This window comes from Pieris rapae, chromosome 22 (genome assembly GCF_905147795.1).
Source record: "Pieris rapae chromosome 22, ilPieRapa1.1, whole genome shotgun sequence".
NCBI classification, from domain to species: Eukaryota; Metazoa; Arthropoda; class Insecta; order Lepidoptera; family Pieridae; genus Pieris; species Pieris rapae.
Window position 1 is genome coordinate 1460530 of NC_059530.1, and position 16176 is coordinate 1476705.

The window sequence follows — 16176 nt, forward strand, 5'->3', positions numbered from 1 at the left end:
CTAGTCTTTTTGACACAGAAATGATAACGGAAATTTTTTATTGATAAACTTCGATATGATTACCATATGCGTATAAAATCACTAAAATAGAAATAGATGCAAACATTACTAAATTTTTATGTTTTATTAAATATTCTTGTGGTATACAATTATGGTCTTAACTATTAATGTTTCACATGTAATTAATGACCTATTAAAATTTTTCTGTTAATATGAGTTTAATTTTCATACATACATTTGTGAAAATCATTACACGAATTTAAAGGTATTTAACGCAAATTGTGATATTTTTTTTGCAAAATGGCTCGTATTCAGCAAAGTTATAATGGTGATATAAAAAAAACAAAGCAGATAAACAAATATGGCTTCGACTCCAAATGCCAATCTAGTGTTTGTTGAGTGAAGTCCCTTGTCATTTGTAATGTATAAGCCATTATAAATTAATGCTATGCACTATTTGCAACAAGGATATGTATCGTTAGAATAATGAAGGTCGAGCGTATTAAATGAATATTTAACTAGTGAAACCGTTTATGCGCGCTTTGAAAAGGTAACTTTATTGTTAATTTAATTTTGTATTATTAACTTAATTGCTATTTGTTAGGATATTATTACTTTACACTGTAATTGATTAATAGAATGATATATTTCTGACATAAATTATTCTTATCCTTGATATTTAAATAATGTTCTGTCGCAACATACTTTCTCTTATTTTTCTACTTCCCTAAACGGCATTCGCATTTTTTTCTATTGACTCATCGAGACCCTAATTTATTCTTTATTAATGGTGGCGTCAAGTTCATTTAATTATTCGCCTAAATTGGTCAAGATATTTTGCAATCATGTTTGATTCAAACTTGGATATGGAGTAATATATGCATTATCTTTCCACATGCTTCTAAAATAAAATTTTGTAATGAGCTATAGTATTAGCAATAAGGAACATGCATTATTTATATCAATAGATTCTAGGTATTTATATATATCCATAGATCTGTTGGACTAAAAACTAACTGTGTCCTAGGGATTTTTAAGTAAATAATCTAAGAAAAATTGAAATTGCAGGAGTATTCTTTTCCATTTTTAATAAATAACTGTTCCTTCATACTTTTAGCTCCTGAATGTAGTTGAAATGTCATCAAGTCGAGAGGAAGGGCCTGTGTACTACCGAGAGATACAGAAAAATGCTTATCTTAAAAGAATACCAGATGACTTCAATGGTGGAAAGCTGCGACCATTGGTGCATAAGGTAAATTGATAAAAAAAACATATTGTCAGTCCTATAAGCTGCTAATGCGTATATAGAAGCCATTTTATTAGTTACCTACTTTCCTAAAAGAAAACAAATGCATAATTGTTACCCACTTATGAAATCTTATACCCCAAGGGGTTTAGGTTTTCACTTTTACCAAACAGGTAATAATTAAGAAAGTATATAACTATCTATGTAAGTTGTTGTTGCCACTGATTTATTTTATGAATATATAAATAGTTTTATTGTATTATGAAAAATAATGTAGAAATCTTATCCAACAATTATTATTTCACTTTCAGAAGCCGCCTCTTAAGCCTATGTGGACATTGTTCTGTGTGCACAATGGCAAAATACCATATCTCGAACAGTATCCACAGCAGGACTGTTCATCCACTCACGCGCATAGGCCACTATGGAGAGCCTGTCTTAAAACCACAAGACATGTGACAGCAAGTGTGAAGCCCCTCTGTGGGCAGGAGTATGATTTTTTGATTGACACAGATGTTGGACCAGTTAGAATGCTCGCTCCAGATTGGTATGTTTGTTTTTAATTCATAAAAACACAACACAAATTCACTGACCTAGTTAAGGTCAATTGTAATAATAGGCAGGCTAAAATTCAGTGTTGTTGCAGCCAACTAGCTTAATTAGCCGTTCAATTTACAGCCTTGAAGATGTTAAGCCTTTGCGTTTGGTACAACATTTAATAAACTGGCTGGCTAATCCTTAGTCCATTCGTATGATAGAGTCAGTATTTGGCAGATTTAAAAGAGATGAAACATGACATAAAATTTCTTTTAAAATTAAATGGCTTGAGTCAAATTCACATCATTATTAAGTCATAGTATTAAATTAATTATTAATATAAAAAAAAACACACACACAGTTAAGTTATTACTATATTTATAAAGTGTAACAGTGAACTTATTTTTTTTATTATTAGGTTTACGACATAGTACTAAGTCTACGGAATATTTTACAAAAAATAGAAATAAATAATTAAAACATATGTAAAGATAGGCATAAAATGAAATAAAGAAATTATACTTTTTGTATTATCATAAACTTATAATTGTTTTACATAATTTTATATTTATCCGGCGTTTCGCGTGCTTTACAGCGTGCGTGGTCATGGTGACGGTAAAATGAAATAAAAATATCAGAAACTTTTGGTACTTAAAACAGATAAAAAATCATCAGAATTTGTTTCATCATTATTATGAGATATATATTATCGCAATGCCATATATATGGCATTGGAATGGTCGTCCTTAGCTCTTAATCTCGACTCAGAATCTTAGTCTCGACTCAGAATCTTAGTCTCATCCAAAACCATAACATGGTTTTATAAACCTATCAACAGTAATTGTTTTGTATCACAAATGGTTTGAAAACACATTCCTCTCATATGAGTTGTCTGTCGCAAGCTGAGTATTTTGTTTCTCAATTAAAAACATTATTGCTTTGAACATGCCTCTGTATTGTTCTTAATTAATGGGAGATTGATGCGATGAGATAAAATTACGTTTCGGCGCCTAAGCGTTGTATGGGGTGACATAAGCTCAAGATCCGTCATGGTGATATCATATTATGGTATGACGACTGAGTCTATTTTACCGAAAAGCAGTGATGCAAACTGCTACAGCCAAAGCAAATTCCAATACCCCTGAATATTCAAATTCCTCTAAAGTTTTTGTTTGTATACTAGGTTTGACAGGTGAATTGAAATATGCATCAAAAATACATTCAAGTAGTATTAAATAGCTGTTACTTCGATCTTGGAGTCTTTAAGTTTTTTGATACTTCAGTTATAGGCTTATCTTAATATTTCAAAGCTTCATATAATTTCCATTAAGTACTCTTTAAAAATCGCCCTAAATAAATGTAGCCCGTACCTACCCTCATTTATTTTTATTTATTAGCCTTTACACTGACTCCCAGTATAATAATATATTAACACTTATTTGAGTTACATAAAAAATGTAATTCTAATACATAAATGAAACTTAATCTAATACAGCACTTGACCCGTTTTGGGTAATCAGTGTGTCCAGCGTCACTACCCTTGATTGACCGTAATTTTGGCGGGGAAACCCCCAATTTAACAGTCTAAAAGGTAGAAAAACAGTTGCAGTTTTAAAGTAAAATTTGTTTTGACAAATTATAGCGCCATCTATTGTGACTAATACGACTGTTAAAGTAGTGATTATAAATGGAATATGGTATAAGACAGTATACAACAAATATTAATATGTTACAGGGACGCGATGCAAGACTGGGTAACGACACTTAGAAATAAATTGCACGAGTTACGAATACTCTCTCGCGGCGAGAATGTGTACGGGGCGCCGCCAGTTGCCCCTTTGCCTCGTGCCGCAGCAAGAGATCCCAATTCACCTTTGCCCCCTACTCCCCCCGTACCAGTTGATAGGTGAGTAACTAATAACTAACTTGTATGGTTTCATGTTTAGATCTGTTTCTCTTTTTGACTACGACTGAGGTGTCATTGCTTGTGGTGGCGTCCATGCGTCGGGTTGTCTCTCTCCCTAAAATAAGGCGAGGGGGCCGATGGCTGGCCATGCGTCATACTTGTGAACGGGTGTTACTTGTGGTGACTGGTCGTACTTGAATTCGTGTATGGGGGATATTTGTTATATATTTGCGCGTTGTTCCAACGAGAATGTAAGTGCGTGCTCCTATTTCACCATGCCTTCTGTTGATAGAGGACAAATCTTTGTTTCTTACTTATTTAACTATTATTAATTACTTTAGATGTCACATGGTACATGGTGTAATGGTTGCAGCTCTTGACAAATGCGTAAAACAAAAACTTGGCGATTAAAAAGAGTGGCGGAGAGTTTATTGACAGTTCTTCTCTTCTATGCCCTTGATTTATATAACTAATAAAAAGAAGGACTTGTCTTAAGAAAAACTAAATCATAATTTTCTATGAAGTTTCACTGAAGAAACAGTTATATAAAAAATATTTCCCAAAACTGTTTTATAGTATACATATTTGAATTTCAGGGTACCAGGCATAGAGTTGGGGCCAAATGTCCGTCCAGTAACCGAAAGTAGTACAGAAAATACTACCACAAATAGCATAACAACTACTGCACATATAAACCCAGAACCAGAAAATCACAGATGTATAAATAATGTCACAACAGTGACAGATAATGCGAATGCCACAAATTTACCAGCACAGAGTGAAGCAAGGGAAACATTGACAAACGCGAGAAATCTGCTCACAGTCAACACGACCAATGTCAATTCCACACTAAATGACATTAATGTCACAACATCGCTGACAAATGTCAGAAACGCACTAAACAGTATAGTGACGTCTGACATTGACATTTCGAATTGGGATGCTACACCAAGTACAAGTAGAGAAACAGATAATAAAACACGTGATAAAATTGAGTCCAAAAGCGTTGCCAAGATCTGTGGTCAAAATGTCTGTTTGGACGATTCAATATTGAAAAGGACATCTCGGAATAGTGATGATAAATTTTTTGCCGAGCTCGATAGGATCAGTGACTCTGTTGATGATGACGATTTTACATATACACAAAGATTGAGAATTAATGATGATGAAATTCCTGAAAGTTCAGATAGGTATGTATTTTATGATTATTAGACACTGTACGATAGATGATCTTTGATCTTCCTATTTAGTGATTACGGCAACTTTCTCTTTTTCTGCCAGAAGGAAGGAGAGGGTGATATATTGCAGTAATGCAATATATTATATCATATATATTTTCGTTTATCTTCGTTTATTTTCGTTTATCTTCGTGTAGTTTGGTTTATTTTCGTGTTTTTTTCGTTTATCTCCGTGTAGTTTCGTTTATTTTCGTGTAGTTTCGTTTGTTTTCGTGTATTTTCGTTTATTTTCGTGTATTTTCGTTAATCTTCCTGTAGTTTCGTGTATTTTCGTTTATCTTCGTGTAGTTTCGTTTATTTTCGTGTAGTTTCGTTTATTTTCGTGTATTTTCGTTTATCTTCCTGTAGTTTCGTGTATCTTCGTGTAGTTTCCTTTATTTTCGTTTACTTTGATTTATCTTCGTTTACTTTCATTTATTTTCGTATATTTTAGAGTTAACTCTCTGTACTCATTACAATTTAATCAACAACTGATACAGTGTAATTATTGTATGTATAAAGATACATTAAAGAATTGTTTAAGTTGTTTTTGAATTTAAATATTCCTACTTGTCATTAGACATATTATAACCTTTTGTTAATGTTAAATCTTTTTATATATGTATATTGTGTATTCCATCTGCGGCTTATATATGCTTTATGTTAGCTGATTATAAAATACTAGCAGACTCGGCCAAGCGTTGCTGTGGCTAAGGTTTTTGTTATATTACATAGTAGTAAATTAATCAAGGGAAACCGTAGGAGAACTTATGTGAAACGTTGGTACCACGACACGGACCTAAACTAAACTACCTTTAACTCAGCGCCATCTGTTAGAATTGTATCAAATAATAAACAAATGTTAATGTTATCGTAATTTTAGTAAGGATGCCTATTTTTTTTTGAAAATGAAATATAGCCTATGTCACTCAGGAATGATGTAGCTTTCCAACAGTGAAAGAATTTTTCAAATCTGCCAAGTAGTTTCGGAGCCTATTCAATTCATACAAACAAACAAACAAACAAAAAAATCAAACCTTTCCTCTTTATAATATTAGTATAGAAATTGTATTAGTGTTGCCAAACTTATAAATAGGCAACAATAATTATGTCTCGGGTCATTTCCTCACAATTTTTTTTTCTGTTTCAGCCAACAACGTTCTAATATCACAGTCATTCAAGTTTCAAATAAGGTTCCACCACACACCGCCATACCTGTACTGGGCCACAAAACAGATGTTTTCGATTTTAATTTCAAACAAAACCTTCAAATTAAACCTGATTTCGTTAACATAGTTAACACGGAACAAAATGATTATGGAACGGTTTTTGAAAATTCGGACTCAGAATATGGTCATATAAGCTTGACGACAACTGTCAGTGTCACTAGGCCTGATGTCAATTCGGTGACTGATGTCACTTCTGCTACAAATGTCAGTGCGGTTGTTAGCGCTGTGACCAATGGCTGTTCTGTGACCAATGTTAATGGTGACAAAGGGCCAAATGATGCTGTCTATGAGAGGTTGTGTATGGCGTCCACGTCGAACGCCTCTCCTTTACCTGTTAGGCGCTTACAAAATGTCGATAAAGTACGGAAATCATCATTGCCTAATTTAGATTTGTCAGAATCCACATATGAATGTTTATTTCCTAGTCAAACCAATAGTTTAAATAATGCGGAATTAAATTCTAAAAATGTTCAAAATTCATCTAATAAGGCTATAATACCAATTTCGAGGCCGAGTTCAAACGTATCAAGTGTTCCAATTTTAAATTCAAACATAACCTCAAATGGCGGCTCTGTTGTTCCAATTTTAAATTCAAACATAAACTCAAATGGCGGCTCTGTTGTTCCAATTTCAAACTGCATTCCCAGTTCGAATGTTTCTGGTCCTGTTTCAATATCTAATTTAACTGTTTCAAATGTAGACTCCTTTGTTTCGAATGTTCGAAATTCGAATAACGCAGCTAGACCGATCATAGACTCTAATGTAAGAGGTTTAAGGTCTAATATTGAAAGGTCACATAGTCAGAATGCATATGATGTTGCACCTGGTGTTAGAGAGAGACGGAGATTGCTGAATAACAGTCCTAAGGCAGAGACAAAAAATGGTGAGTGATGTTACATTTAAGTTTGTGTCAATTTAATATCTATGTTTTTTGTTACCCGCTACATTCTATCTATATTAAATTCCAGACAAACCGGAAACGCCACATCAGAAACCGATCTGGCGGCGCGGGTTGACCGAGCTGTCATTATTGACAAGATTGAAAAGTATCAGCCTAAAACGTCAAGAGAGTCCATCCAGACAGAATAATGAAAATGACAGGTATTTTTATTCATTTAGAATAAAACGATACCATGGGGGGCGGGGATTGAATAACGTATTGTATTATATTATTTTCGACTTTCCGATACTTTACACCACATAAATGGCAACTTTAAGGTGTAATAAGTCACTGGGTGGTAACGGAACGTTTTACTATTTGGTACGGAAGCGTTATATCGAGAGGGAGGGGGGTAAATAGAAGACTAAGGAAATAAATAGAAGGTACTTAAGGCTAACCGTGCACTAATTCAGTTTTTGAAGCTTACACAAACCAACATCACATTTTTATATATATATATAAATGTGATGTGACCGCGTGACCGGACCTATGTCTAAAAACAGTTCGTCCATCCAAAATCGGCCCACTTCCACAACATTGTGGAAATGGTTGGAAAGACCTGGACAAAATTGATATACAATAAGGAAAAATGGGGGAGGCCTTTGCCCGTGGGCACACAGAATCAGTTATCGTAGATTGACAAAAACAATGTGTACACAAACAAGGTGTAATGTAAATCTTGTATTCTGATATAAGGCTATAAATAAATAAAAATCACCTATTTGAAGCGAAAATACTTTGTTCGAAAATTGTAATATGATTGGATCGCACCATCTGGCGCCTGTGCGAAAGCTGTCATTGGGAGACGGCCAATTCCAAGACCTCCAAAGTTTTCGCCATTTTTGTACAATGTCAGTTGCATTTTGGTTTCTTTTTGAAACATTACGTATAAATAGAGGACCCGAAGAAATTTAAGAGCTGAACAAAAGAAAGTCCTCCACAATAAATGATAAAATACATTTTAGGTCTGTAACATCTTCGGTGAAAGTTGTCCATCGCTCAAGAGGAGATACAAGAGTAGACAGCAGTAGGAGAAGAAGTAACTCTCTTAGCAATGGTGAGTTTAATTTTCAAAGTATGAATTTATTTACATTTAAAATTATAATTTAGTAAATGTGTTTAACTTTTTCAAAACATATGTAAGAAATAAGCCTGTTGCAAAAATATACAATTTTCTAATTACTTAATTATAAAAAATAATATAAAAAATATATATATTTGCCAATCCGATTGGGAATAAATAGAACACCAAAAATTAATAGAAATACATATTTAAAGTTAAATATAAAGATATCCTCAATAATTCACATTTGCAGGCCAAGCCCCAAGGATACCGCAATCTCCCCCCACTCTCCTCCCCCTTCGGGCGCGTCAAGCGGCTTCCCTCTTGGCCGAGCAACGCCGCGGGGCGTGCGTAGCGACCACAGTGCCTGTTAGAGATCCGCCATTGTTCTGTGATTATGAGAAGCAGATTTGGTAAGTTTAACTTGAAATATCGGTTATCTAAGCTTTGAAAATAACTTGAAATACCAATATATTTTATATACATACATTAAATATTGATAAACAACTTTTAAAGTAACTCGCGAGCCCTCTGGCATTGAGTGTCCATGGGCGGCGGTATCACTTAACATCAGGTGAGCCTTCTGCCCGTTTGCTATAAAAAAAATATATGAACATATATATTACATATATTTATTATATTCATGTAGCATGAAAATTAAGATATAGGAGTAATCATGAGGCAAGCACAGATCCTTGACAGACTGAAAGAATACAAAAAATGAAAAATCTTACCAAAATCCACATATCCTTATCCCCCCCTTTTTTCTTCTTTTCTTAAGTATCTCTTTTCCTGTGGATGTTTGAAGTCGTGTTTTGTTCGAGTCTTTGTCAATTTGTTATCTAGGGTGGCCCGTTGGGGTGGGGCCGGAGTGCGTTGTGGGGGCCGCGTTGGGGACAGATTGGCAGCAGTGGGGGGCACTCAACCTACGTCGGCGCAACACGCGAGGCATCTGATCAAAGGCTCTAATAGACATATGGTGAGTTATATTAGCTGTTCTCTGTAAAACATACGGTTTTATAGTCGGTACAGACATTTACAGACATTTTGTCTGCTAGTACTATGGGCTGATTGTGTGTTTTTATTCATCCACTACAATATATAAGAGGATTTTTTATATATAATGCAAACGAGCCTACAGGAAGCCCAAAAAGTGTCCCATTTTTGGTTGATGTGTTGCCGTCCTTTATGGGAGGAGCACACTCTAACGCACGTCGATTCCACAATTCGCTAGTTCGCTAAAGATCCTCTTGAAGACTTTCAGCCATCAAGAGGATGATGATGAAATTTTGAATTGAAAGGGTGTGAAATGAGGCAGGAACATCAACCTAAACAATTCTTCAGAATTGTCATCGTTGTAGAAGACGCAAAGAGACGTAATGTCTCCGAATAGAGAGAGAGAATCAAGCAGATAACAAAACATTGGAGATTGACAATTGGACAAGTTCTTCGCTGAATTCGGTCAAAGGGAACGATCTGGGTTTGTTGATATAATGATTTTGTTAAATGTTTTTTTTTCTATTCACAGGTAGATTTACTGTTTCACCGGGTGCCATTAGGAAAGATTTATGTTATTACCAAAAAGGATCATGAGAGTTTAGGTAAGTTCTCCTGTCATTTACTATATTATGTCAAAATTGTTTATTTATATATATACATAACACCGTAAAATTGTGTCGCAAAAGAGAACTATCGAAAGATTGTGATCCTCAACATACGTTTTATTATTCGGTAATTTGTAATCTATTGAAGTGAAACCGTCTTATTTATAAATATAAATCAGCGGCACTACAACCTCTTTAGGTCTTGGCCTCAAATTTCTGAATCTGTTTCAAGATCATTTTTAAATCTAATAGGCAAGTAGGTGATCAGCCTCCAGTGCCTGACACACGTCGTCGTTTGGGTCTAAGACATGTCGGTTTCCTCACGATGTTTTCCTTCACCGTTCGAGCCAATGTTAAATGCGCACATAGAAAGAAAGTCCATTGGTGCACAGCCGGGGATCAAACCTACGACCTACGTTTGTGCTCAACTGTGTACTTGCGTGCACGCGGTATACGTAGTTGCCACGTCTACGCACACAAACTCGTTCGCGAACTCAGTCACGCTTCCGCTACCAAAGCGTACACATTTAATTGTGTGCGCTCAATTTAATAACTAAAGCACAAAGCACAACGATGTCCGGCCCATCCATGCTAGCTGACAGTAGAAAATCTTCTCAACAAACATGTGTGCAACACTCACTCACTCACAGAAGTTAAACTAAGCATTGCTAGTGGTGACAGAAGCCAAACTCGATACTAGCTAGTACGCGTACGTATTTTGGTGTACTCGTACCATTATGCCTAATATCTACTCTATCAAGTCTCAATTACGTTTATCTGACATTTCATATTACGACACCTCTATAATAAGCTGTATGGCGTTTATCCTTACTACACTTTGATGTACCCAACTGGGGTACAACAAATTTGAAACCAGACGGGACTTACAGTTGGCATACTACGTACTGAGTCTTGAGGGGTGTAGTGTGGAACCCAAGTGTACTTCAAAAACTAGGTTTATATCCCATAGGTATTAGTACCGTCGCACCGTACCATGTGCGACGGCGAAGGCCTAGGTTATTTGCGATACCAAAGGCAAGAACTAGTCTGTTGCACAGATCCCGTTATCCAGGACGTTGCGCCTACAAAATGCTGTCTCCGATACTATCGACATATTTATATGTCCGCAGAGTGAATTCACAGTAGCGATATTGTGTATATTATGTGTTTAATATTTTATTAAATGATTCTCGACATCGTATTGGCATACTCTGTTAGGATAATGTATGTATTTTTGTAATAAATAAATATTCTTTTGGTTTTCAGGTATAAAGCTAGATAATGAATGTACGATTCAGTCTGTGGATAGTGATAGTCCTGCCTCTAGAGTCGGTTTACCGCCTGGTAAGTGGGCGGTAACTGAAGTCAATAACCGGCCGGTTAACTTACTTAAGGTAAGTCTACTGCTGTTTTAATCGTCTTCATGCTTTGACTGTTGAGAGAGGTTGTTGATCATGTTTCTGATTTGTTTATCAGTTTTTGAACTGAAACTTCTTTACGCACTATTGACTTGGGGAGTAAGCTGTCGAACGCGTGACGTAAGCGTTACGAAAAGTGTGATCGGGCAAGGCGAACGGAAGTTGAGTGGGGGATATAAGCAAGAGACAGCAGTGCGCGCGCACATTTTCTTTCTCTCTTCCTCTCATAGTCAAATACGTTCCGTATATCTAACACACTTCTGTTTTTTTTATAAGCCAATAATGAATTTAATTTAAATATTTGTAGAAAATATATGTGCATGTACATACATGTATATATTATACACACACATATATATATATATACATACAGATGGACCGAAAGAAGTTTCACTTCAGTCGTGTGGTCATAAGCACACTGGTTTTTTTTATTTTTTTATTTTATGGCAATAGTTATAACTTTATGCCAGTTTCAAGAAAAATGATTGTCAGTTATGAACAGGTTTGATCAGAAATCGAACTAAGTCTGTTAAATGCTTTAAAACTTCTTCTTAGTTATATTTTTTGTCACTGACGGTGTCATAAGTAATTCATCTCTACTTTGTTCATGTGGCTTTCCATAGCACAACAGTTCTGTGTAAATTATTAGTTAAATTTTTTCCTAAAAATGATTTGATTCCTGGAAGTTAATTAAAATTTATTTTTGTGAATTAAATTGTGGTGTTGTTTTTTAGGGGGGCGAAGAAGAGATGAATAGACTGAGTGCGAGAGGGACGGAGGTATCGATTCTCATTCAGCCGACTGCGTTAGTGAAAAAACTTCGGGCAGCTACGAAAGGCAGACCCTTGTTGGCTATAAGATAATATTTAATTGTGATTTTCTAATTACTTCTACACTAATATATAAAATAATTAATTATTATAAAAACATGCACTGCTTTAACTAAAGTCAAAGAATATTCTGGGGTCAATGACCGAGCGGACATTGACCCCAATAAGCGTAGGCAGCAATTTCTTTTAATCATTTATTCATGTAGGTAACACAATGTACACTTATGAACGTCAAAAAAAAGAAATATTAAATGCTTCTAATTTTACATTTACTGGCAGTTCTCAAATAAAGGGCATAGAAGAGAAGAACTGGCAATAAACTCTCCGATTATTAATTGAAGAGAAATTAATTATATAAAAAGCTAAGGTCTATATTTTTTTGTAGACTCATGTGAAGACTATTATCGCACCTGGTTTGTAACATTTATATGTATGTTCATGTTTTTTTATTACGCCATCCGTTTTTTAAAATAATATTTTAAATATTCACTTTTTTTTGTAATATGTTTATAATAAGTCATTATTACAGCGACATTTATGTTAACAGTTTATAGGTCATTTTGTTAATCATTGATTTATTGAATTAGACTGACAGTGAATCTAGATTGCAATTAAATATATTATTATTACATTTAATTATATTATAAACGAAAGTTATTAACAAATGAAATCGTGTGACTATACACCTACATATCAGACTTTTTAATAGCTTTTTTTAGTAGTTAGCTCGAACCCAATAATTAATCCACAATCTCAGATTGAAAGCAATCTGACATCAGACCGTGAGAGTCGATCGATCTCCTATCTGCATCCAAACCATACGAAGACAATCCATTTTTGGCGACGGATAGAATGCAATCTCTTGGCTTTTTACACTCATGTTTGATAATCAATATAAACAAAATAAAGTAAATAAAACCGTATAAATAATATTGAAATATACATGTCTATGTTTAACACATATCAAATAGCTTTTTAATTATTTTAAAAACTGGTGTAAGTTCTTAAGATAGTATATTGGCAGAGTTGTACTGTCATTTTTATACAACTGTCTATCCACTTACACCGATCCAACCTACCATGGATAGCTTGTATCGACAGATGGCTCTTACAATCCGTCGATTGGTTATTGGACACTTTTATCAATATTTGGATTAAGATGTATAATATCTCTGGTGGTCAAAAATGAATTGGGATAGGTTATTGGGTGTGGGCGTAAGTAGAAGATTAAGATTAATATCCATACGTTTCCAACATGTAGTCAAAGTCAAAATCGTTTATTCATATAAGTAACACAATGTACACTATGTTCATAATAAATATGTACATATTAAGTGTTAATTCTAATTTTACATTTACCGCCAGTTCTCATTCTGGGCGTAGAACGGAAGAGAAGATTGGCAATAAACTCTCCGCCACTCTTTTTAATGACCTGACTAAGAAATGTGTAAAAATATAAATTGCTGTGACAATCTAGAGAGGTTAAAACCTAGGCAACTATTTCGTTTGATCTGAAATTTACCGCGAATGTATATTATGTAAAATTATTAGGTGTAATGTAAAAGTACCAAATGATATGTTTTTATGGAAATTTTGGAAATATTTACTTAAATATTAACAATAAGGTAAGTTCTAATGTAATATAATCTTGGTTAAAAATATAATATTAATACGAAGGAATCAGTCCACCATTTTGGGAATTGATTACGTCATTTGAACGTCGCTTCGAGGTGAACTCTTTTTATCACCTCTATCAGAATAAATGTAACGTCGTACATGTATTACTATACTAAAGGGGCGTCTATAAATTACGTGAGAGGGGGGAGGGGGGTCGAGTCAAATCTCATTTAATCTTACCCTGGGGGGTCTCGGCATACTGCAATTTTTTTCTGATTGAAAAAAAAATTTGGAAAACGGTTGACCTTAAAATAGAAAATTAAAAAGAAACGTGTGGCATTCGGGGACTGCCGCGATAAAGCTATTGCATAGCATTATTTATCAACCTATGCAATTATAATTATTTATTTATTTTTTATTTATGCAGTATTTTTTTTCTTTGACATTAATTCAATCTACCAGACTCAGACTAACAAGCCTATATAGTCTGTCTCGTGTCTAAAAAGTATCACCGCTGTGCCGGTTGCAGTGGGGGGTGTTAGGTTTTTTTCGTTACGGAATTTCTGGATTCGGTCCCCACGCTCAAGGCCCGCGATAAAATCTATGCAATAGCTTAAAAACACCTCACGCAATTTATGGACGCCCCCTAAAAATAGATATAATTTTTAAACCTGTATAATAAAAATAATATAACGTTTCGCGCGTTTTTACATTTACACAAACTTTTTCTTTTTCACATAGATACAATGTTGATAGCCAGTATCATTTTATACAGCGTTCGATACTCTATGGTGATTGAAAATTTATCCACATTCCAAATTTAAATCACATGATTTCTTGGGACGCACTGCTAGAAAAACAAACTCTTTGAATAGATGTGATAAAAAATGTGAATGTTAGATGGTAAGAGAAGCCATGTTAGGTATTTTACTGAGTACATACAAACTTTACACAATCACACCTTTTTGTATCAAAACATCTGCATCGTTGCGCACGAAGAAATTCTGGTAAAAATAGTTGATTCAGTTAGTTATTAGTAAAATAGGTCTGTATAATGTTTACATTTTATACTTTTTAGTAATTTTAGTACGATGTCTATGCCGGGTGCTAAAATCTACTTTTTTCATTTTTTTTTAATTTTGTATCTTGTGCCCGTGTCTTTTAAGCAGCTGTCTTAATTAATTTAGAGTTATTTACCCATTACCAACAATTTACATTTGTTATATTTTGTAATATTCTTAATGTTTAAACACAAGAAAAATGTCCATTTACATAATTATATTCTACGAAATAACACTCTATAATATACGGCCTATATCCGTGGCCTTGAAGTAACTGAGGTTCGCTTCTCATAAAAAAGAGGTTTTAGATTTGAGAATTCAAAATTTACGACCAATTTCGAATTTAAATAATTTATGTCTTTGATATTTTGTATTTTACACTATTGTATACATATCTCTAATATTGTGATCAATATATGTTTATAAGAATTATTTTGTTTTATTTAACCCCAAGCTTCAAATTATTAAAGGATGTGCAATAATATTTGTTTCGAAAAAAACAGCATGCTATACATGAAAAACTAGTTTTTATTAGAAATCTTGTGCAGAGATTTGTAATAAAAAATAACAAATATAAACGCAAATTTGTTTCATAGTGTTTTTAAGTGCTTTACGACAATTATAGTCTATATATTATTATCTGTTGAAACTAATGCAAAAACGCGGGAAAGCGTGTAATTCTGCAACATGTATTAGTCAAGTCCACGTCATAAGGTAAAAATCAAAGAAAATTGGAACAACGCTAAATATTCTTGAACGGTGTTACAACTATTTATTAATGTATGTAAATAATTGTCATTCTTTTTTTGAGGGATGATTATTGTCTATGTGAGACTCTTGCCTGCTAAAGGTAAGAGCACCTGTGTTAAAGGCCTCCACCACTTCGGATCGAGAAAAGATAATAAATAATAGAGAATTATTAATTTGTTATAGCAATCTTTAAGTTTTATTGATGTACTAAAATATGAAGATCGTAACATATTTTGATGTAGGTAGCAACACAGATATCGACAACAACAGGGGTGTACTGTACCAGTAATAAAACAATTTTTATCGATTAAAAAATATATTTAAAAGTTCCAAAACCTGTATATAAGTTGATTTATATTATATTAAGAAATAATATATGAAAAATATTTTGAAATAATTATAAGAAATCCTATAATTAGACATTTAATTATTTGTAAAAGCAATTCTATTAGTTAAAATATAAAATTACGCTCATAAAGCTATATATATATAAATCATAAACTAAAATTAATGCATAGTACGTAAAACATTTTGATCGTCGTTTTCTAAAAAATAAAAAGTCAATATCAACAAAGCATGATAGACAAACTGTCTTGATTGTTTGTTGATTTTCGCCATGTGATGTAAACTTATGATGATGTAACTTAATTAGTTTAATAAAAACTTGGCAACACTTCAGGAACATTAATAACGATACTTTACAAGAATTGTTTTTCATCCCGAATTGTGATGATTTAATTATAAGCAATGAATAAAAT

The 16176-nt window shown here is 33.7% G+C and overlaps 1 protein-coding gene and 1 long non-coding RNA gene across 2 annotated transcripts; both read left to right on the forward strand.

Annotated features, from left to right (window-relative positions):
• Positions 1 to 369: 369 nt before the first annotated feature.
• LOC111001069 lies at positions 370 to 12237 on the forward strand. Its single transcript, XM_022270774.2, has 13 exons — positions 370 to 550; positions 1118 to 1252; positions 1558 to 1793; positions 3519 to 3689; positions 4286 to 4879; positions 6057 to 7018; positions 7104 to 7236; positions 8041 to 8132; positions 8392 to 8551; positions 8985 to 9117; positions 9667 to 9739; positions 11009 to 11136; positions 11895 to 12237. The coding sequence occupies exons 2-13, from the start codon at positions 1136 to 1138 to the stop codon at positions 12021 to 12023; spliced, it is 2928 nt and encodes a 975-aa protein (XP_022126466.2). The 5' UTR covers positions 370 to 550; positions 1118 to 1135; the 3' UTR covers positions 12024 to 12237.
• Positions 12238 to 13360: 1123 nt separating this feature from the next.
• On the forward strand, positions 13361 to 15097 carry LOC123690162. Its single transcript, XR_006750958.1, has 2 exons — positions 13361 to 13720; positions 13786 to 15097. It is a non-coding gene; the product is annotated as an uncharacterized LOC123690162 (long non-coding RNA).
• The last annotated feature ends 1079 nt before the right edge of the window (positions 15098 to 16176 follow it).

What these genes read in the sequence shown, in the direction of transcription:
- LOC111001069 (XM_022270774.2), top strand. Translation starts at nt 1,136, where the DNA reads ATGTCATCAAGTCGAGAGGAAGGGCCTGTGTACTACCGAGAGATACAG. An exon ending in ATTCCTGAAAGTTCAGATAG is followed by an intron (nt 4,880 to 6,056) that starts GTATGTATTTTA and finishes TTTCTGTTTCAG; the next exon opens with CCAACAACGTTCTAATATCA. An exon ending in TAAGGCAGAGACAAAAAATG is followed by an intron (nt 7,019 to 7,103) that starts GTGAGTGATGTT and finishes ATTAAATTCCAG; the next exon opens with ACAAACCGGAAACGCCACAT.